Here is a 25,288-nt window from a genome sequence, read left to right on the forward strand (position 1 = left end):
TTACGATTTCTGTACCCAACACCTCACCCACACTTTGATGTATGAAATGCTAGAAATAAACCAATACGTCTCTCCACTTAAAATATCAAATCAGCAGTCTTCACCTTATGCCACTGGAACATAGTATCACTACAATGTAGCCAACATTTAAACATCAAGGGCTTTTTAGTTCCTGTCTTCACACAAGTGGAATTCTCTCCCATATTACATTAAAGCAGCACCCACTTTAATAAGTTTCAACAGGGAACTAAAATATAACCTCAGATAAGAAGTCTCTTACCCTCTTGCCAATGTGTTGTCTCACTAACTTAATCAACATTCTCCTTACATGTCCTTTCTTTAGCAAAGTACAGCTGTGTAATTAAACTTAGCATAACAGTAGATGTTGTAATAGATTCCTATTTGCAGTAGCCACAGGTCTTACCCAACTGCTAGCAGACAGCTTTCCAAATCTAAAGGGCACACTCTACGTGCTCTAACTGTGAGAAACTCCATATAAAGGACAGTTACAGTCGAAAAAGCTCAGAGCTTTCTTCCCCCAAAAATCTGAGGCAATAACCCTGAAAGAAAAATGCAAGGAAACTTAACCAAAAGGGAAACTACACACACACACAAAAAAAAATATATATATATATATATATATATATATATATATATATATATACGGTTCCACTTGAATTTCAGTATTTCGAAACTATAAAGCCGAACCATTCATAATCCCAAAACCCACAATCACAACTCACACAATCACAAACATAGAACATTGAAAGTGTGCGTCATAACATTGAAAACTACATAGCACAAGTAAATAAGATCCCCTCCACCTACAACAGCACCTAACAAATACACTTTCTACTACATTTCTGCAGAGGGGCAAGCCCCCCTGCACCCCCCAGTAAATTAAATATACCAACTCCAAGATCGCACTATAGAGGCAAAAAGTCAATTTCCTAACCTCAGTGTATGGTGATTGCTATACAGTGAGGTTAGGAAATTAACTTTTTTACACTGTAGTGCAATCTTGGAGTTGATATATTTAATTTACGAGGGGTGTGGGGGGGTTAGATCCCCCCACATGGGGGGTGCAGGGGGGCTTGCCCCCTTGAAGAAATATAGTAGAAAGTGTGTTTGTTAGTTAGGTGTTGTTACAGGTGGAGAGGATGTTATTTACATATGCACTGTATTTTCAATGTTACGAAGCAGACTTTCAATGTTCTGAGTTTTCAGTGTTCTAGGATTTAGATGTTTTGGTCTCAATGTTACGAAATTCAATGTTATGAACTTTCAATGTTATGAAGTAGACCCATATATATATATATATATATATATATATATATATATATGTATATAGATACACATATCTATATAAACATATATCTATATATGTTGTATTACTTTACTGCCTTTCTATATTTTGAATACTGTGGTTTGTTTTCTTTACCTTGTGTTTTACTTGCATTCTGCTTTAACTGCATATTAAAACTTCAAAAGAGACCACAGCTCTCTCTCTTCTTTCCCGCCCTCCCACCCAGTTACAGTTGTCTTGTTAAATACCACTGTCTTTCTAGTTGCCTGCCTCTTATGTTAATCTGACCATATATCTCATTTCCTCTCTGCTTTCACTGGCTTGTGTGAGTAATCACAAAATCATCAGTTTTGAAATCCCTCCCCTTCAACTATTTAAATTTATTGGCCATTCTACTGTATTCCACAGTACCAGAATACAAAAGTGACCACTCCTTTCAACCCATCTTGCTGTTTTAAAAATAGTAACTCTCCAGTAAACCTTAACTTTTTAAACAGGTAAAACTTAAGTTATCTACTTTCACATCTAACTTCTCTAGTGCACACTGCAGTATGCATTTTTTTTTCATCTTACCTTTAAGCATCCCTGTGACTAGCACTTGCTCTAATACCTGCTGGAAAGCACTAGGAAGCCTTAAACTGATACAAGCACTCAACTCTCCTTGTTAGTAAGGAGAAATTAATAGTAGGCACTAAACAGCCTATAATTGCAAAGTAAGGGAAAACAGCTCCTGTACTTTACAAAAAAAAAAAAAAAAAAAAAAAAAAAAAGCACCAAACCAGGCATGTCCAACGGTCAATTTCCAGTGATTTCTCCTGTCCACCTGGTGAATCTGGGCATACTGGGGCAATGCAGCAATTGCCTCATGTACACAGACAACCCTCTCCTCCTACCACCCAACACTACAACCTGTGAGAGATGCACGTACAAAGCCAAAATGGAAGCAAAGCTCTCTCCACCCAAGATTGTGCTAGACAGTCAAGAGGAGAAGGTTAACAACCACACTACGCCTCAAGCAACACATAGCCCTTCTAAACCCACACCACCAACACCCACATATAGCTACATTAAATCCACATATGCAGAGGCCCTTAACTGTAACCTGCCCAAGCAACAAGACCTCTGAAGCTGAAACGCAAACAAACACCAATCACAACCAAAGTGTCACATAGTTCACAACACCAGTGTGCCACCCTGCAACAGCCCCTAAGGCAAGACAATGTACCTAACACTTTAGTCATAGGTGATTCTATATTCCGGCACACTGATGTCCCTCTCACCAGGTTGAACAAGGAGAAAATTATAGTCAGCTGCCTGTCTGGTGCCAGGATCCGCCACATAATGCATGCACTCAAGTTACTCCACAACAAGTACAAATATGACTCTTGTCATTGTCTATGTTGGCGTGAATGACTTGAGATGTACCTCCCTGGACTACATGAAAAGAGACATGGAAGAGCTCTCGGATCATGTGGCCCAGGCAGGTATGACCCTAGCCCTGAGTAGCATCCTGCCTTCGCCCAGAATGATACCACAACATAAGGACAAAATGATTGACTTCAACAATTGGCTAAGCTTCTAGTGTCATTCAAATAGAAGTCTTCGAAGTAGTATTCGGTAGAAGTAATCTCTGGATCCGACCGACCGGCACTTGCGAACAGCTTCTGCTTCGGGCGCCACGCGGCAAGAAAGACTGAGGAAAATGGCGTCGGCTGATGCCTTTATACCCGAAGACCAACAGAGATGACGTCGGGTGAAGTGCGACATCAGCGGCCGGACCCGGACTTTGGAATCCGGCCGACTGAAGGGCTGCCTGACGACAGGACAACCCAGTTGTTATGACTGCAGATGCATCCATGAAGGACATCAGGTACAAGCATGCAAAATCTGAAGGTAATGCTACTCAATGCTAGAAGTCTAAACCTCAAAATGCACTCTCTCGAAGCACTCCTAAAAATGGAGAACATCAATATCTGTGCAGTAACTGAGACCTGGTTCAAGGCTCAAGAGAGCACCCCTTCAATACCAGGCTACAACTCTTACCACACTTTTCGGCCACCAAACCAGGACCAAAACACTAAAGGTGGAGGAGTGTCAATATTCACCAAGGATATTCACACCACCAGGCTAGTTACCCAGCACAATGCGTCTGAAATTCTCCAGGTACAACTAACACTAGGTAAGACTGCAATCCAAATTGTAGCTTGCTACAAATCCCCCACTATACCCCAAGATTCTCACTACACCTTTCTAAACATACTGGAAAATATTAAGATAGAACCAAACACCCTAATACTGAGTGATTTTAACTACCCTGCCATTAAATGGGAAAAAGTACAGTTTTGTACCTACCATAAATGTAGATGTCCGAACTGGATAGCATCTGCAGTCATAACAAATGGGTTGTCCTGTCGTCAGGCAGCCCTTCGGTCGGCCGGATTCCAAAGTCTGGGTCCGGCTTCGGCTGATGTCGCACTTCACCCGACGTCATCTCTGCTGGTCTTCGGGTATAAAGGCATCAGCCGACGCCATTTTCCTCAGTGTTTCTTGCCCCAGATGCCAATTGCCCTCTTGGAAAGCTAAATTTTGGATAAATGCCAATGTTTCCAAAATAGTAGAAGGCAAACACAAAAAATAAACATGTATGTACATATATACAAACAAATACACCATAAGAGACTCCCCAGCTAGCTATTAGGAGGGTAAATACCCTAGGAGTACCGCAGAGGGGAAGGAGGGAGGTAATCCTGACTGCAGATGCTATCCAGTTCGACATCTACATTTATGGTAGGTACAAAACTGTACTATGTCCTTCATGGATGCATCTGCAGTCATAACAAATGGGTAGAATACCATAGCCAAACTAGGGAGGAGGAATAAGAATTATGGTGTAGTCAGGATCCCTTGCAGTACAGCAGTGGCAAACCCTGCTCGGGATCTAGAATATAGAGGTAAATTATAATGCTTGGCAAATGTATGCACGGAGGTCCAAGTAGCCGCCTCAATAATGTCCTTGGTTGCCACTCCTCTTAAGAAAGCTGTGGTAGTGGCTGTAGCCCTTGTAGAATGAGGTCTTATGTTCTGTGGAATTGGTTTTCCATGGTAGGAGTAACAGAATCTTATGCAATTTCCTATCCATTTGGAGATTGTTTGTTTGGAAATTGCTTTTCCTTCCCTTCCTGTTGCATAGGCTACAAAGAGCTGGTCAGTTTTTCTGTTACCTTTGGTTCTGTCCAGGTAGTAGCGTAACTGTCTATGTACATCCAAGGTATGCATTATTCTTTCACCTCTGTTTTGTGGATTGGGAAAGAAGGTAGGTAGGTGGATTGCCTGGTTTAAAGACACTCTTGATACCACCTTAGGCATAAATGTAGGATTAGTTCTCATGGACACCCTATCTTGATGGAAGATTAGGAAGGGTTGCACTGCCATTAAGGCCTGTAGTTCGAAACCCTCCTTGCTGAAGTAATAGCCAGTAGGAAAGCAGTTTTCCATGACAGGTGTTGTAGATCTGCTGTTGCTGCTGGTTCAAACGGAGGGAGTGTCAACTTTTCTAGTACAAAATTCAAGTCCCATGCTGGTAATGGTGGTTTCCTAGGAGGTTTTACATTCTTGATCCCTCTGAGGAACTGCCTGAGTAGAGGATGTGAAAAGACAGGAGGATCAAAGCTGTATTCTGCTGAAATAGCTGATGCATGTATCTTGATGGAGGAATAGGACAGGCCTGTATGTAGAAGCTCTGCCAAGTACTCCAGAATGTTAGCAATATCTATGTTCGACACATCTTTTCCTCTTTCAGTACTCCAAATGACGAACCTTTTCCATTTTCCTGCATAGTTCCTTCTTGTTGAAGGTCTGCGGGCTTCAAGGATAATGTCTTTAACCCTTTGTGAAAGGTCTGGGTTAGTTACTGCTATGTGATGTTCCAGGCAGTCAGTTGCAAGGTTTTTAGGTTTGGATGTATGATGTTGTAGTTGTTCTGAGTTAACATCAGAGGCATCAGGGGTATTGACCACATTTTCTCCCGAGACATGGTCCTCAGCAATGGGTACCAGTATTGTCTTGGCCAGTTCGGCGCTATCAGAATTATCCTTGGACGTTCCTCTTTGATTTTCAGTAGTACCTTGTGCATCAAGGGAAGAGGTGGAAATGCATATGCTGTCAGGCCTTTCCAGCTGAAGGATAGAGAGTCCACCTTCCATGCAAGTGGGTGGAATGTCCTTGTGCAGAATTTTTTGAGCTGGTGATTTTGTGGGGAGGCGAATAGATCTATTTGTGGCATTCCCCATTTCTTTGTGATGGTCTTGAAGATGTCCGGGTGTAGCATCCATTCGTGAGCATCCGAGGTGGTTCTGCTTAAAATGTCTGCTAGGGTGTTCTCTTTTCCCGGTACAAATATTGCCTGTAACTGGATGTTGTAGCTGAGAGCCAGATTCCAAAGGTCCAAAGTCATTCTGCATAGGGGGTAAGAATGAGTGCCTCCCTGTTTGTTGATGTACCACATGACTGTGGTGTTGTCTGTCCTTATCATCAAATGACCTTCTTTGAGGAATGGTCTGAATTTTAGGATTGCCAGTTTTACTGCCAGCATTTCTTTTTGGTTTATGTGCAGGTGCAGCTGGTCCTGAGTCCACAGTCCTTGTACGCATTTGTCTATCATGTGTGCCCCCCATCCTAGGTCTGAGGCATCCGTTGTGATGGTTTGGTTTGCTCGAAAGTTGTGGAAGGGTAAGCCTGGGTTTGACTGGCATGCCCGAGCCCACCATAGGAACTCCTGTTTTAAGCATGGGATCAGTGGTATTTCTGTTTCTAAGCTGTGACTGTGTTGAGACCATAAATTCTTTAGGTACCACTGTAACTTTCTCATATGCAGTCTGGCATGTGGGACCAAGATTATGCATGATGCCATGAAGCCCAAGGCCTGCAGAACTTTTCTTGCTGTTAGTTTGTTCTGTTTTGTTAATGCCAAGAAGTAAAGAGGGAGTTCTTTTTGTTTTTCTGCAGTTAGGAATGCCATCTGTTTTACTGTGTCCAATTCCGCGCCCAAGAAAGTTCTTGTCTGGGATGGTGTCAGCCTTGACTTTTGTAAATTGACTGTGTATTCCAGGGCTTGAAGCAAGTAAATGACCCTTTGTAAATCTGTTGTCAGCTTGCTTTTGTTGTCCGCTTGTAACAGGCAGTCGTCCAGGTATGGATAAATTTGGATTCCCTGTACTCTGCAGTGAGCGATTACTGATGCCAGGCATTTTGTGAATACTCTGGGCTAGTAGATAAGCCAAAGGGCAATGCTGAGAATTGATAATGCTCTGATCCTGCAAGAAATCTGAGGTATCTTCTGCAATTTGGTCGAATGGGGACGTGCAGGTATGCCTCCTTGAGATCTAGAGTTACCAGCCAACACTCCTTGCCCAGCATGGGAAGAAGTTGCTGTAGGGTCAGCATTTTGAATTTTGGGACAATGATGTATGTGTTTAAGATGGACAGGTCGAGAATAGGTCTCCAGTTTTTCTCTTTTCTTGGTACTAGGAAGAGTCTGGAGTAGAATCCTTTGCCCTGTTCTGTTATTGGTACCCTTTCCACAGCTCTCATCTTCATTAATTCCACTATCTGATGCAGGGCTTCTATTTTTTGATTTGGGGGCAGGTTTGGCATTCCTCTTTTTACTGGTAAAGTGTGGAAGTGGAACCGGTAGCCTTGGTCTATGGTTTGCAAAATCCACTTGTCTTTTGTAATATAGTGCCAATTTTTCGAGAATAAGGCTAACTTTCCGCCTAATGGTGCTGCTATTTGCTCCCTGGTAGGCGGAGTCAGAGCCAAGTCACTGTGATTGTCCTGTTGCAGTGGCAGTGGTTGTGTCTGTGCCTCGGTTATTGCCTTGCCACTGTCGTCCTCTGTAGGCACCTCCTCTGGATTGATTTCTGCCCTCGAGCGTCTGTTCCTGCCCCTTTGTGATCTTGTGGAGTCAGGAAAGGACCAATTTTTGGCAGGCCAGTTCCTGCTAAACCTTCGGGGCTGAACCTGTAGGAAATCTTTAACTGTTTGTACAGATTTTGCCTTCTCTTCCATTTTCTTCATTACCTGCTGGGCAGGTTCCCCAAATAGACTGGCCTTATCCATAGGAGCATCCAATAGCTTAGCTTTAACATGATCCGCAAGACCTGTTCTTTCAACCATGCATGCCTTCTTATAACTGTGCCAGTCATGGCTGATCTAAATGAAGCCTCCAGTGCATCATAGCCACATTTTAAAGAATGGTTACTAACCTGTTGGATGTTATTCACCATTTCTAACACATATTTCTTATCTAAAGATTCATCAGAGGACAGCTTTTTAATTAACTGATCAAGCATAAACTCTTGGTATTGGATCATGTGGAACTGACAGTTTAAAGCTCTAGCTGAGAGAGTAGCAGAGGTGTAGACTTTTTTCCCCCATCTCTCTAAGGACCTGGATTCCCTTTCAGAGGGAATAGGGTTTTTTGCTGTGGTCGAGGCTACTGCCTTAGGCCCCTGGGATATAGTTTTGGGGTCTGCAAGTGGGGCCTTGTATAGGTGGTGATGAGTGTCTGGCACCCTGTAAAATCTATCTGGTTTGGCAGGGGCTGGAGGTAAAGAATCAGGTGCAGTGCAGACATCATTAAATGCATCGTCCACAACAGATAGGACAGGAGGTATAGCTAAGGGCCTATGTTGTGGTAAGTGCAGAAAAGTCCTAAGCCTTTTCCTTGAATCTGAGAAATCTTGTCCCTGCCATTGGAATTGTTCTCTCATGGCATGTAAGGTTTCCCCCAAAGGAGAATTCCTCTGGTGGAGAGGCAGCTGGAATGGATTCTTCAGCATCTGAATCTTCATAATTGGAGAAAGGAGCCTCTGGCTGGTCTGTAATGTCTGAGTCATCCGCAGAATCATCAGAGGACACAGGCTCGGGGGGCTCTGCTCTAGGTCTCTTTTCTGGGGGCTGAGAGGCCCTGTCTGGGTGAGATTGGGATCCCCTAATTAAGGATATTAAATCTTCTGCCAGAGTAAGCATTTGAGAACTAGAAGTGGGCCTGAGTGAGGGTGGTTTAACAGGCACTGATTTAGCTGATTTGGCTGCTTTAGCCCTGGCAAAGGCCTTAATAGACATGGCTGCAGGAGGCCTAGCAGCACCACGTGCTGGGGTAGAGATATCCAAGGGGATGGTGTCCGATAGATCAGTAGGAACCACAGTTGTGGGCAAAATTTCTGAGGCTAGATCAGGTAAGGTAGCAGGAGCCTCAGTAGTAGTCATGGATTCGGCTGTAGATTGACCAGTTTTCTCGGTTTCGGCCGAAACCGAGACACTTGCGGCTTGCTTAACCGTGGTTTCGGCCGAAACCACGGACCGCGAGTGTCGGTCTTTTTCTTTGCGTTTTTTAACAATTTGGGTAGCCGGAGGATCCGACGGCATAATGTACGCAAAATCTGAGCCGAAAAACTGTTCAGCAAACTCCGACCGACGCCTAAGCGTTCGTCGGTTGAAGGAAGCACAGGCCGAACAGGCTGCTACGTCGTGGTCTGGGCCTAAGCAAGGCAAACAGTAAGAGTGGAAATCTTTATGAGGTATTTGTTTCCCACAAGTTAAACAGTTATTGACTTTTTCTGACATCGGCTGAGGCAAGAAAGAGTCCCCAACGGGGTACTTAGCTTTTTAGAAGTCTTCGAAGTAGTATTCGGTAGTAGTAATCTCTGGATCTGACCGACCGGCACTTGCGAACAGCTTCTGCTTCGGGCGCCACGCGGCAAGAAAGACTGAGGAAAATGGCGTCGGCTGATTCCTTTATACCCGAAGACCAGCAGAGATGACGTCGGGTGAAGTGCGACATCAGCCGAAGCCGGACCCAGACTTTGGAATCCGGCCGACTGAAGGGCTGCCTGACGACAGGACAACCCATTTGTTATGACTGCAGATGCATCCATGAAGGACATCTACTCATGTACCAACACCTTTGCCCAACAGTTCTTGGAATTCATAAATTCCAACGCCCTGGATCAACTAATCCATAGTCCCACCAGGGGCTCCAATATCCTAGACCTAGTCATTGCCAACATGGGAAATCAATGCTCCACACCTACGGTCACCCGCTCATTAGTCAGGTCTGACCATAAGCTAATCACCCTTAACATCCACATCCCACCACCACCCTCCAGTAAGGAAACCTCCATAAAAAACTTCTCCAAAGCCAACTTCATGCTACTCAAGTCAGAAGTGAGAAACTTCATGACACTCATGCAGACGGGAACTGAAAGTTCAACTGCTGAATCCTACACTAAGGCACTGTACGAGCACATCCACTCATGCATGAATCGTGCCATCCCAAACAGAACCAAGATGCTCTCATCCAAAAAAAGGAAGCCAATCTGGTGGTCCCCTGCCATAAATAAACTTTACAACAAAAGGAAGAAACTGTTTCAGAAAAGAGGAAAATCCCAGGATGCAAAAAACTCCCTTACCAGCCTCAGTAAGAAACTGAGAGCCCTCATAAAATCCTCCAAAGCTAGTTACGAAAATAAAATTACCAAAGATTCCAAAGACAACCACAAGGCATTCTATAACTATGTCAAGAATCTAAATGGCAATGCTCAGATCTGCTCTGAGCTAAAACAGAATGGCATTAAATATACTGATCCCAAGGATATTGCCAATATCCTGGCAGATCGATTCAGTGCCAACTTCACCCCCCTCTCATCCCCTAAATAGCCCATCTCAATACCGGAAGATTGCCAAATTCCGGTAATAAAGGCCACAAAGGTAAAAAACGCACTCTCCAAAGCTAAGAATACAGCATCCATGGCACAGGATGACATCCCGGGCTGTGTACTACATGGACAACAATATGAACTGGCACCTCACCTAAGTGTCATGTTTAATCATAGCCTCACCTCAGGTTTCATGCCCACTGAGTGGCGCAGAGCTACAGTTATCCCACTCCACAAGGGGGGATGCACCTTGGATCCCGGAAACTACCGTCCCATCAGTCTGACAAGCCTTATCTGCAAGGCCATGGAGCGTATTATCATGGAACTTATAAACAAAGACATTGGCAACCTTCAAACACTGGACCCCACCCAGTTTGGGTTCGTGAAGGGCCGATCTTGTCTCCTGAACCTGATTGACATCTTCGAATCAGTCTCCAGAGCCATGGACAAGGGTAAGGTGGTCCACACAGACTATCTAGACCTTGCCAAGGCCTTTGACACCATCCCCCACTCTGGAATCATAGATAAACTTACTAAGCTGGGCATTAATCCCTACGTCACCGAATGGGTTGCTAACTGGCTTACTGATAGTACCCACATTGTAAAAGTATCCGACTCCAAATCCAGCTCCAGACAAGTGACAAGTGGAGTACCTCAGGGTTCAGTCCTGGGACCGCTCTTGTTTGGCATCTACTTCTCTGAAGTACAGGCCAACACCAAGGGACTCTGGCTAACAAAGTTCGCAGATGACTGCAAACTGGGAGCCATTACTGAATCCCCAAATGATGTGGATACTCTACAAAAGGGCCTTACAGAAGCAGATGCTTGGTGCCAGAGCCATGGGCTCAAACTCAATGCCAAGAAATGTATAGTTATCCCCTTTGGGAAAAAACATGTATCCGTGAAATACCATATAGGTGGCAGTACACTAAACACCGAAAGTGTGATAAGAGACCTAGAGACACACATTTGGACAGTGGTCTCACCTTCGATAACCACAACACCACAACAGTCAGGAAATCCTTCTATGTGGCACACCTCATCACTAAGGGCTTTTCATCCAGAAAAAAGGAGGTAATTGTCCCACTGTACTCATCCCTCATTAGACCCATTATAGAATACAATGCCCCATTTGGTATGTACCTCTCAAGACATCTGCAACAACTGGAAAGGCCGCAGAAATACCTCACTAAAAGAATCACAGGTCTAAAGCAGATGCGCTACGCTGACCGCCTTAAAAAACTCCAGCTATACTATGTCGCATATCGTCTACTCAGAGGCGATCTCTGCTTAACATACAAGGCCATGTCAAACCCAGAGCCGTTGGACATGCTACACTTAAAGAAATCCCAATCCCTCAGAGCCACATGCTCCAGGGATCTAAACCTTGTCATCACAATAAACAAAACATGCTGGAGGGATAGGTTCCTGACCCAGAGACTCCCCAGGCTCTGAAATAGATTGCCCATACATGTCAAGCAGAGTGCCTCTTTGGCCCTCTTCAAAAGGAACCTTGACGATTAGATGGGAGAAAGGAAATTCACCCTGGGGATCACGTCAGTCGCCCTACTAGACAGGGGTCTAGGGAAGTAAATAGTGTGGGAAGAAATAGCCAGGGAATTGTTATGGCTAGGCTTGTATAGGCCCTAGGGCTGATAGCCTAGTACCAACCTATGAACTTATATACATTTACATATATATATATATATATATATATATATATATATATATATATGGATTCACTTCATAATCTTGAAATACTGAAATCTTGAATTTCAGTTTTTCGAGACTATGAAATCGAATCCACACAACACCAAAAGAGCAAAACTGCGAAGCCCAAAATCATGAAATTCAAAACACCTATAACACAGCACACACCAGAACACAGATATACCACAACACCCACATCAGAACATAAACAAAACAGCACACATCCACAAACCTACAACACAAATAAACAGGGGGGCAAGCCCCACTGCACCTCCCCATGTGGGGGGCTGCACCCCCCCACACTTATATATACTAACTCTGAGATCACGCAAACATACACACACACACACACACACACACACACACACACACACACACACACACACACACACACACATTCTACAGTCCCTCACACACACATCACATATATCAGCACACTCACATACACTCAAACTCCCATCCAAAACACTCACTTACCTGACATAAAACCTAAATCCACACACGGCATCGCACACCATCCACATACAATCCCAGACATTACATAGCATAAAGCCATAACCACGAATTCAAGATATTCGAATTCGCGATTATGCACTTCCGCTATTTTCAAACTTTGACTTTATAGTCTCGAGATACTGAAATTTGACATTTCAGTATTTCGAGATTATAAAGTGTTCTCTATATACATACATACATATATATATGTATATATATATATATATATATATATATATATATATGTATATGTATATATATACACACACACATACATATATATAGATACATATATATATATATATATATATAGATATATATAAAATATATCTATATATATATTTATATATCTATATATCTATCTATATATATATATATATATATATATATATATATATCTATATATCTATATATCTATATATATATATATATATATATATATATATGTATATCCATTGCAATGCAATAAAAATAAACAGCAAAAACAGAGGGTTGGAGGGAGGGTATGGCTACTGCAACAGTTATCTATTAGAACACCTACTGTTATCGTGTGTATTTACACAGCTGCACTATGTTCAACATTACATCATTGGTGTTGTAGCCTGAACTACATGGTAGATTACCACAGAATAATAAGTAATAGGGGAGGAGGAGGAATTAATTACAAATCCATAAGTTTCTGGAGAATGGTCCTCACAAAGCAGCTTCTGCACATGGAAAAGGAATCCATTTTTTAGTGCTCTGTAAAGGTATGCACAGAGGACCAAACTGCTGCCTCTAGAATACTAGAATCTATCCCTTTCCAGAAAGCCACTGAAGAAACTAAAGCCCCAGTGGAATGGTCCTTAGCTCTGCTCGAAGTGGCTTATTATGGTGACAATGACAAAAATAAATAGCATGAAACAACCATCTAGAAACAATCTGCTTTGACACTGGTTGCCCTTTCCTTTTTTCCATCATCGGAGATAAACAGCTGATCAACTTTCCTGAAGAACCAAGTTTTGTGTTGGTAGTATTCTGAGATGACTGTGAACACCCAAAGTACAAAGAATTTTTTTTCCTCCTTGTTTTTGAGATCAGGAAAAAAGAGAAGGAGATTAAAAACATTAACTCAGGGCAAACTTTGAGACCCTTTTAAGCATAAAAATGCAGTTAGTTCTCAAAGAATCCCTGTCTTTGTGAAAACTGAACGAGGGTTGAAGTGCCATAAGAGCTTGTAATTCAGATACTCCTTGCTGAAGTCAGAGCAATGAGGAAAACTGTCTTCTATGTTAAGAACCTCAATTCAGTCTAAGGAGCTAGATCAAATGGAGACAGAATAGGCTTTTCAAGCACAAAATTTGAGATCCCAAGGAGGAACCACCTGTTTTTTTTATGTGGACAAATTTGGAACACTCCTTTCAAAGACTGTTTAACATGAGTATGGTTAAAAAGGGGGGGGGGGGGGGTCAAAGGGCAGACAAGCAGAAATAGCTGACAAATACTCCTAAAATCCCTTTCCCACTCCCAGCCCTCACTGTTGGCTTAAACTCATATTCGAGTTCAAGCATGAACAGTAGTCTACACAAGATACAATATGCTCAAGTACCTGGTTTTGAGACCATGGTTTTTTGAGTGCTTGGGACAAGAATGCCTATACTGTTCCCCACAGAAGGCCATGTTTAAGAATTTCAAGCCAAAGGTACACTTGATGCAAACACAACACTGTGAGTGCATTTACTTAACAATGAACTTAACTGTAACACTTTAAATAATACTAAACTGATGTGAGCAACCAGTCTGTTAGCAGAGTACATGTATCTAATTTGCTTGCATTTTATATGACAAAGTCAAACATATTTACACAGTCAAACAGGATCTAGCAATGCATGCACATAAATGCAAACCGGTTTACTGTTAATTTGTTAGAACAGTGCAGCCTTACACATGATCCTTTTGAGTCCACCTCAGTGGGTACTAATTACCATCCTGACTTTCCTTGGGTGTGGATATTGGGTTTTGGGTAAGCATGCATTACAGATGCTTGATCTTTTTGTTCTTTGCTTTCCTGTGTTTCAGACTATGCTCACAGCTCAGCTGAGGGAAAACTAGCAGGTACAGGGCCTGAGCGTGTGTTCTCTTCTAACTTGTGACACTATGGTACACACCAATAGGATGCTCACACAAGAAGAGAAGAGAAATACAGATGAATTGAAGGCAGACAGGGAGGGGCACACAGATTTAATTTTACAGGTTTACAGGTTCATAGGTAAGTACTAATCTAGCTTCTCTTGCGTGCCATTTTATGTTGAGTTAGTTTCTCTTTTTCTGCTCGAAATAACCAATCCCATTGGGTTCTAGAATGGCATTACACATCCCATTGCTGATAATTATATATTACCCCTAATGAGAATAACTGGAATCATACCATAGATAATTTGAGAGGATCCATGTATGGGATAAAGCATTTAGGATCTGCTTCTGTCCATCAGAAGTACAGGGGGGCAGTCCTGGGGTAAATGCTCTTTTTCCCCACCATAGATCTAAGCTGGGATTGAATATGGACAGGATGAACTTTGTTTTATGTGGATGGGGAGTGTCTTCCAGTGTAGCAGTATCCTCTGCAAGATACAACCGTCCCTCTAAAGCATTCTGTTTATGTTGCAAAACAAGTTTATATCACTAGTCCTAGTATTTCTGATACCATTTCACTTGCTGATGTGCAGTAAATCCATCAGTAATGGGTTTAATGATGCCTTGTGTGCCAGACACAGGTCACCTCTTAACATTCTCAATGATACCGAGTATAGTGACAGGGCTTTGAGTCAGTCCATGCAGAACATGTTGGTTAGGCCTTGTATCCTGAATATTTTATTACATTTTACAGGTTCCTAGGTGTATACTAGGCTAACAACCTTATAAGCCTAGCCATGGAACCCAAATGTGACTTATATGGGGGGTGATTTACTGACTGTCTGTCTATCAGAGATACAGATACCAGACCACGGGGTGAATTTCTGATTACTCACTCACTGGTCCATGTTGCAATTAAATAGGGGTAGGGAGGAACTCTGCTTCACATGGATGGGGAGCCTGTTGCAGAGAAGGGGAATTTTCTGAGAAACATATCTGACTCTCCAACATGTCCTAATTACATTGCAAGCAAAATGTAGGTATTTTAATAAAGTCATTCTGATGCTGGGCAAAAGGTGCATCAGAACAGGGTCCAGAGATGCCTTGTATGACAGGCAAAGATCACCTATCAGAAGTCAATATGATACTGAGTAAAGAGGCAGACCTTTGAGGTGATTTTCTTATTATAATTTAAAACCAAGACTCCATATATGGAGTCCTCACTTAATGTGTGTTTATGCACTTGTTATCATGCATGAGAATATGCCAGGATGGCATCTCTGTCCTTCTACATGGCATGACATGAAGCTAAGGGTCTACGTTCATTTGATTCCATTGAAAAGGCTGAGGCAGATTAAATAATGATTAAACATGAATATTTTTACCAATACAATAGTATCTGGTATCTGCTGGGCCACAAATGTAATGTGGAACACTTTTTATTTGAAGTTGGATCATCCTATTTGTTTATTTCACAATTACGATGTGGACCAGGACGATAAATATAAACAGAGCCTTTAATATTGTAGTTACCTAACTGTGCGTCAACAAATATGGAAAATATTTCCATGGTTCTGGCATAAAAAAAAAATGAAAACTAACTACACTGTAAATCTGAAACAAAAATAAGAAAAAAACATTTCTGAAATGTTCCTTTGAAGTGTTATGAAATGGTGTAAACATCTGATACCTCAAATGTGGGAAACAGCAAGGAACTGATGGAGATGGAAGACTATCTTCTTTACCAAGTTTTGTCACCACTGACAACCTCATGAGATGATAAGGGTGGGACAATTCTATGATTAGAAATCTGCTGTTAGAGTACTAACACATGAACAGATGTTCTATACACTATAAATCTTGTCTGAAGTTCTCACCATCTCACTGGAAATTACATAATAAAAAAAGATGTCTTGGGTCTGTCATTGATCATATTACATATAGTTCTATATCACTTTAAGTCTGCTGCAGACATCCTCTGTCATAGGTATGCAGTCAAACATATACATTTAATACAGCCAGACACCACATTTTAATATCAGACCTCAGATAATGGGAAAAAAAAATAAAAACATGAAGACACATACCCAAATGCTTCACATCGACTCTTGTAGACTTCCATTTTGTGCTGAAGTGGGGTAGGCTCACTTTGTCCTAATCGGTTGATGTCAAGGATAGCGACAAGATTGTCCAATTTGTAGTAGGAAGCAAAAGCCATGGCTTCCCAGACGGAACCTTCTGATACCTCTCCATCTCCAAGCACACAGTACACCCGATAGCTACAATAAACAATGAAAAACAATGAGCATTTTTGTCTTTTGGCTTCATTCACATAAAGGTATTCATTATAATGCTTAAGATTTCAATCTGTTTTATAACAAGGTCAAGGCAACAAGAAAAGGATATGCTGACAAATATGATAAACATATATAGGAAGACTTTAGTTAGTCAGATGACTGGAATATCAAACTTTTTTTATGCCAACACAAGTGATTGAATAGTCAGATTGAAGTGTGTTGACATTATCTTTGTGGGAGATCGGGGTACAGCAGGAATTGATAATTTCCCTTTCCCAACTGTTTTGCAATCTTGGGGGTGTAAGCGGTGAGCCCTTCACATGGGGCTTGCTCCCTACAAAACATAGAATGTTCTTTTTTAATGATTTTTATTTAAATATTTTGAGTTTCAATCTTTTTTATATCAGTAATTCTATATTCAATATTTTGAGTATGCGGTTATGTGTAAGATACTAAAATGCACACACAAACATGTACGTATATATGACTGATCAATGGCATAATCATTGACACATTCAGCTGAGCACTTGTTATAGAAAACTGAACCATGGAATCCTGAACCTGCATAACAGTGGTGAAAAGGAGCTTCATTCTACCCCACTCTTAAGCAATCTGACCATTTAGCATGGTCACATAAAGGGGAGATCTTTGTTGGTGTGTGTGTGTGTGTGTGTGTGTGCGTGTGTGTGTGTGTGTGTGTGTGTGTGTGTGTGTGTGTGTGTGTGTGTGTGCATATATGGGTCTACTGCTTTTGGTCGAATTACATTTGGTCGAAAATGATTACAGGCAGCCCACTTCACTGAAAGCCCATTTGATAGAAAGCTCATTTGGTCGAATTCCATTTGGTCGAAAATGGAATATAGTCCCTGCCCCACTGCAGTGCGACCCTGGAGTGAGAATATAAAGTTGGGCAGGGGGCACAGGTCCCCACACTGGGGGTGTGTGAGGGGAGTAGCCCCCCACATTTTGCAACTAGTTTTTACTGACGTTATATGTTTCAATGTATTTTGTAATGGATACACAAGTATATAATAGTGAATACACTGCAATTATGGGGGGAGCTAAGCCTTGCACATCCCCAATGTGGGGGGCTGTGCCCCCCATACACCTCCAACTTTATATTCTCACTCCAGGATTGCACTGCCGTAGGGCGGGGCTATATTCCATTTTCGACCAAATGGACACCAGAAAAAAGCGAGTCGTGTAAAACAAACACCAAAATGCAAACGGCAGCTGTAACAACACGCTAGCTGCCTCCACTCACAGATAATTCCAGCTAATAAAGAACGAGCAGTTGGTAAAATCCAAAATTCATTTAATGAACAAAACAAGAGTTTAGCGCTTTCACTCGCTGAAGCGAGCTTCTTCAGAACACAGAATTCAGTATAACAACTGTTTAAATAATGAAAAAAGGCGCCAAAACTGGCTGAATCAAATAAATTAAAGAAATATATGCATGTAAAAACACATGATAAAGTGATTTTCACAGTAAAACAAATAATAGTACAGTCTGTCTGTACATTTAAAACTGCACTGATATGCAGGTAAAAACACTCAGGAGTATTATGAATAAAATGTTCACTCTAACATAAGGAGTGGCTTAATAGACATACAGTCGTTAATCCCTGGCGATGTGGTGGCATCAGTGTAGACTTGCCACCATAATTCCCTATAAGCCAGGTGATTTTTGTGATTGCCACCCCTGGGTTTGCTCCTGACCAATTCCAAAATGCCAAACTTAAAAGTATGTTCAGTCCCATATTCCAATATATGCCTATATAAGGCGTTCTTTGTATCCTTCTTTCTGATAGAATACAAGTGAGAATAAATTCTCTGCCTCAGTTGCCTTTCAGTTTTGCCAATATAGAAAAACTGACAGAAAGAACAAATAGCAATGTACACTAACATAGTAGATTTACAATTGCCCTTAGATAAATACAATTTCGTACGACAGATGTTGTTTAAACATATACTGTTTGAATCAAAAATATATGAACACTGATGGCATGTGCCACATTTAGTAGTGTTAAGCCCTTGATGGGAATTAAATAGGAATTCACTTTCCAAAATGTGTTTCAAATTTTTACCCATTTTAAAAACAAAACAAGGTTTGTAACCAACAATATTTGTAATGTCCTGTGTTGATGTTAAAATATGCCAATTTTTGGCTACTATATTCTTGAGTTCCTGGCTATATGGACCATATTCAACTATAAGAGCACTACAAAAAGATTTAGTGGCTTTAATAGGTGGAGTGTTGTGTCTACCTCGGGGAACAATATTAGATCCTATAGATCTAACCTGGTCTATACCATCAGTGGGAATGCATTTGTTCGCACCCAGCAGTGGGGAATATTTAGACCCCCATTGACTCATGACATAAGTTGTAATATCTTCTAACATACCAATGTCATAGCCCCTTTCAATAAAAAGACCAGTGATGAACTTCAGCTCGTTTACCATATCTTCATACTTAGAAGTCATCCTGATGGCCCTAATACATTGTCCTTTAAAAATATTTCTTTTTAATTTAGAGGGATGATAGCTATTGTAATCTAGGTATGAATTTGTGAAAGTGGCTTTCCTGTAAATTGTAGATTTAAAACCTTCACAATCTGCAGTAATCAGAGTGTCCAGGTAAGGGACACCTGTAGTACTGTAAGTAGAGGTAAATTTGAGAAATTCACTACTAGAATTCATGTAGCTAACAAAACAGTCAAATGTGTAACTGTTACCCGTCCACAAGATGTAGATATCATCTAGGTAACGAGAGTAATATACTACATTATCAAAATGATGACTGTTAAATACATGATTCTCCTCCCAGTCAAGCATGACCAAGTTGGCGAAGATGGGGCAAGCGGCACCCATAGCAACGCCTCTTGTCTGCCTGAAGATTTCACCCTCATAGAATATAAAATTGTATTCCAACACTATACTCATGAGTTCGACTAGGACAGAAATTTTGTCCCAGCTGAAGTTAGTGTGTTTTCTCAGACTTCTAGAAAAGGCTTCTAAACCTTCCTCAATAGGTATGCTACTAAATAAGTCGATAACATCAATCGAACTGAATATTAAATTTTTGTTATCAATGTGAACAGGAAAATTTCGCAAAAATTCCCAAGAGTCTTTGACCAAATGATTGAGTTGGTCGTAAATGAATTTCAAGGTGGTGTCGATGACAACACCTATAGGGAAAGTCTTTGCTTTACTGCCAGAAATAATGGGTCGGAGTGGGGGGTTCAAATGGTCCTTGTGCACTTTAGGGATACCCACTATGGTGGCTAAAGTGGGAAAATCAACTTTCATAAATTCAAAATGTTCTTCTGAAATTCTCTGTTCTAACATGTAATCTTCAAGAAACATATCAATTCTTCTATATGCAATGTTCAATTCATTTAAAGAAGCCACAGCATAATTGCCAGAAGAATGAAGTATGTTATGAATTTTGGAGCTGTACGTCATGGTATCAAAGATGACAATACCTCCGCCTTTGTCAGGCTTCATAATTCTATTACTACGATCAATACATAGATCATTAAGAATAGATGCTTCTTCTTTAGTTAAATTAGAAAAAACATTTAAGTTCTTTTTGTTACAAATTTTCCTATTGAAATTGTAGATCTCCTTAGTAACCTTATTGTCAAAGGCAGAGATACAAGGATTGTTAGTAGGAATGAAAGTACTTTTTTTCTTTAAACTAGTGCGTTTAAACTCATTAGAAATGTCTTTGTTGTTAAACATGGTGGCCAAATTGAGTTTTCTAGTAAACTTTTTAAATTCAAATATAGTGTCAACTACCCGAAAGGTAGGTGTAGGTATGAATTTAAGTCCTTTGGAAAATAAGCTGAAATGAGCAATTTCCAACCTAACATTACTATAGTTGTAAATTTTAAAGTTTTTGTACTCACTTATTACATCATCAATAGCCACTATGTCCGAATGTTGAGAATAAATCTGAGTCTCTCCAGAACAGTCAAAATGAGGAGAATCTGTTAATATTTCTTCCTCCATTTTCCCCCTTTTCTCCAATTCCCCTGAGGCCTTTTCATGGGTGAAGAAAAAAAATCCTGCTCGGATTCATTTATCTTATGATCATACTCATAATGTCTACCCTCTAAACCTGTATCGGTACTGGTCTTGTTGCTACCCCATTTATAGCAAACATGTCTACTATATTGTTCTTTATCCCTCTGAATCTGTTTAAGTTTACGGTCAAAGGCTTTTCTTGCCCTATCATCAGCTAGTGAGAATTGTTTATGGTAAAGTTTCTCCCATTGCTCAAAAGCCAGATCCTGCAAAATGATGTTATTTAAATTCTCTACCTCAGTAATACATTTGCAAAGTTTCAAGTCATTATGTTTAATCAGCATTTTCATGTATTCCATCCCAAAAGAGTCAAACAAGGCATTAAAATAATTTTCAACATCAGCGTTAATGTCAATGCCTAACGGCAATTTAAAAAACCTCAATCCCATTGGCACAATTTTGGCAGTAATGCAATAATTTAAATAAGCATTATCCAGTTTTAATGCATTTATATTATTCAGCTTTTTGCCAAATGAGTAAATAAAGTCCCTTAATGTGCCTTTAAAGGCACGGTTAACATTATGAGTCTTATTCACATGAGCGTTGTCAAATTTACAGTCACAATCAATGAAATCTTGTAAAACATTCTGTTTTTGTGCAATCCCTTTATCAAATTTGGGATTTGTATTATAAGCCGTAGCTGAAAGAGTACCTTTAGGGTGAATTTTGTCCCCAGACGCTGAAGCATATGTGCGAGGTGGTAGAGTGTGTTTAGGTCTAGCGCCTGTGCGTCTAGCTTCTTCAGCAAAGTTGCTGAACGAAAAGTCAAAAGTAAAATCGCATGCTTCAGTCCTTATGTTGTCCGCTAAAACCGCAGACCCAGGTAAATCAATCTCACCACGCGTAACAAATGGGATTCGGCCAAATGGGTTTTCAGTGAAATGCATTTTCTGTGAAGTGGGCTGCCTGAAATCCTTTTCAACCAAATATAATTCGACCAAAACAGTAGACCCGCAATATAGAACTACATATTTATATTCTATGCACACACACAAACATATAAATATATATACATGTAAAAACAACTCACTTACTGATAGTTAATGCTGTTAACCAAACAAAAATAATAAAAAATACACTAGGGCAGAGACAGTAACTTAGACTTTAATAACAAAAAAGTTTAGCAGTTTTTTCCCATTCAATATCACAGGACTTCACCCGATGCACATCTTTAAATTTCTCTTTTATTTAATTTCAACTCTACATTGTACACTCTCTCATCAGTATTCACTTTCTATGATGATCCAAAGGGACGAAGAATGTAAGAAAATACTGCTGCTTTTTGTGGGTGTTGAAGCAGAGAAAGCATTCAACAGAGTAAAATGGGATTTTATGAGTAGGTCAGTGAAAGCGTCTAGATTCCCTTATACCATTGTTGTTGTGTCTTTCTGCTTTTCCCAGTTAGGGGTCGCCACAGCGAAACTCCGGTCCGCTAATGATTGGCAGTATATTTTTTATGTGCTGAGTTGCCGGCCCTGACGCACAACCTTCAAAGAAGGAACACCCATTCAAACATGTCTCCACACAGAAGACGCTCTAGCTGAGAATCAAACAGGACAACGTCTTTTTGTGAGGTGACAACGCTACCGCAGCACCACCACTGCATTCCCTTATACCATAATATGGTTCATTAGGAAGATACATGAAGGACAGGAGTCAAGAATTAAAGTGACAGGGTTCCTCTCTGATAACTTGTGTTTGACCAGAGGAACCCTGTAGGGTGTCTTCTTCTCCCTTTGTTATTTGCTTTATATTTAGAGCCATTGTCAAGGAAAATAATGGACTCAGAAATACAGGGATATAATTAGTATGGTAATCAAGAAAAGTTTGCTTTCTTTGCAGATTATATTATTTTATACTTGATAAATACAGAAAAGGACATAAAGGTATTGTGGAACATTTTCAGACAGTTGAGATATAACATTAACGAAGATAAAACAAAGGCTATAACCATAAATTATGTACCCACTTATAACCTGGTTCAGCAATACCCATATTTATGGGGACAACATAATATGAAGTATTTTGCAGTATGGATTAAAAAGTCTACTGTTGTGGCAGCTAAGTATATGTGAGGAGAGACTAAACAAAAGATATTTCAAAAATGAGAAACTGGAAGCTCTTATTTATGGATCTGGACAGTAAGATACACACAGTGAAAATGCTTTAGTCCATTTAATTCCATATACAGGTCTGGCACATTTTCATCAACCAGAGAAGTTGTGTGCAATAAAGAAATGACAAAAATTTATGTGGGAGAGAAAGAGGGCAAGAGTGAAATGGGATAACATGATCGTCCCAATAGAATAAAATGGTTCAGGATTACCTGATTTGAAATGTATACCTTTCAACTGTCCAGATTTTTGCCTCTTATTTTTGGTGTGCTATTCATAAATTTGTGTTTTTTTCTGGCAAATCACTTTGAAGTCCGTGAATAATGACCTTTGAGTTTTAGACTTCATAACCTTCAGAAAATGCATATTCACTTTCTCAAGAATAAAATACAATTTTTATATTACAGACATTTTTTCATATGTCTATAAAATGAGCTGCTCCTGTGTACATGTACATGTACATATATACAGCTATATTTATTATATATATATATATATATATATATATATATATATATGGGTCTACTTTAAAAGACAGAAAATCCACTTGTTCGAAAATGAAAAGTGGATTCTCGGTTACGCAAAAGTGTACTTAAGCGAAAGTTCACTTCCGCGAAGAACGGTTCAATGAACCGTTAAGGAATACAGATGCCGAAGAACACTACAGTGGGGAAAGGGAATTTATGTCTTTCCCCACTGTAGTGCGATCTCAGAGGTGGTATATTTAAGAAGGGGGGGTATGGGGGGCACAGCCCCCCACATGGGGGTTGCAGGGGGACTTGCCCCCTGCAAAAACAGTGTTTGTCTGTTATTTATAGGTTCATTGAACGATATTCACAGAAGTGCACTTTCGCTTAAGTGCACTTTCTTGTAGCCGTGGGTCTACTGTTTATTTTTGAAAAAGTGAGTTTTCAATTATATACAGTAGACCTATATGTATATATATATATATATATATATATATATATATACATATATATATATATATATATATATATATATATATATATATATCAGCTTAGATATAGATATATAAATAAATATGCATACATATATGTGAGTGTGTGTGCATGGGTGTGTCTTTGCTTGCATATATACACATGAACCTACTACTACTACTGATCCACAGTAACGTCAACATATTTAATGCCAACACACTTACATCAACAAAAACACATCTACACGCTACAACACATGCTCCAAGGCTGATCCTCAGAACATACAACAAAAACGAAAGCATTTTTTTAAGGGGGCATGGCCCCCTGCACATCCCATGTGGGGGAGCTGTGCCCCCACAATACCTGCTAATCATATATACTAACTCCAAGATTGCACAATCCCTTGGAAACAGTATATCTCTATACCATGGGGACCATAGATCTCATACAACTGTTGACTATCTGCATATATTGATCAAAAAAAAGTGGGTCTATAATACGCAGGTAAACTAGAGTAAAATTCGATTCATGTTGACACTTTATATATATATATATATATATATATATATATATATATATATATATATATACACACACACACATATATGGGCTCACTTTATAATTTCGAAATACTGAAATCCCAAATTTCCGTATCTCAAACTGAAAATCGCGAAAGTGCATAATCGTGAATCTGAATATCTCGAATTTGCGGTTATGGCTTTACGGTGCGTTGCATGTGGTGTTGTAAGTGGATGGTGTTTCGTGTTGTGTATGGATTTAGGTGTAATTTAAGGTAAGTAAGTGTTTTGTTATGGTTTTGTGTGGCAGTTTGAGTGTGTGTGAATGTGTTTGTTAGTTGTACATGTGGGTTAGGGTAGGCAGGTGAAAGTATGGATGTGTAAGTGTTGGTGTTTGTATATGAGTGATTTTTGTGTGTGTGCTAGGGGCTATAGAATGTGTGAGTGCGAGTTTCATTTCTATGTGTGTTTGTGCGACTTGGAGTTGGTATATATAAGTATGGGGGTGTGGGGAGTGCAGCCCCCCACATGGGGGGGTGCAGGGGGGCTTTGTGTTTTTGTGTTTGTGTTTTGTTTGCTGTGATTTGGGTTGGATGATATATGTGGTGTATGGTGTGTTTCTGTTCGTGATTTTATGTTTCGTGATTGTTTAGTTTAGGGATTTAGGCCGTTCGACTTTATGGTTTCGAAATACTGAAATTCAGGATTTTAGTATTTCAAAATTATAAAGTGAATCCATATATATATATATATATATATATATATATATACATATATATAAACATATATATATATTTATATATATACATATATATATATATATATATATATACACACATATATATATATATATATATATATATATATATATATATATATATATATATATATATACATATATATATATATATATATATATATATATATATACACACATTTATATATATTATATATATATATACATATATACATATACATATACATTTATATAT

At 39.9% G+C, this 25,288-nt stretch overlaps 1 protein-coding gene across 1 annotated transcript in view; it reads right to left on the minus strand.

Annotated features, from left to right (window-relative positions):
- Positions 1 to 25,288, minus strand: part of TKT (transketolase) — a 326,482-nt gene that overhangs the window by 173,534 nt on the left and 127,660 nt on the right. The window contains exon 5 of the mRNA XM_044078154.1: positions 16,428 to 16,619. Coding sequence (XP_043934089.1) covers positions 16,428 to 16,619 — 192 coding nt within the window. The remainder of the gene's footprint in view (positions 1 to 16,427; positions 16,620 to 25,288) is intronic.

This window comes from Protopterus annectens, chromosome 7.part0 (assembly GCF_019279795.1).
Source record: "Protopterus annectens isolate FY-2018-M chromosome 7.part0, PAN1.0, whole genome shotgun sequence".
Lineage (NCBI taxonomy): Eukaryota > Metazoa > Chordata > Ceratodontiformes > Protopteridae > Protopterus > Protopterus annectens.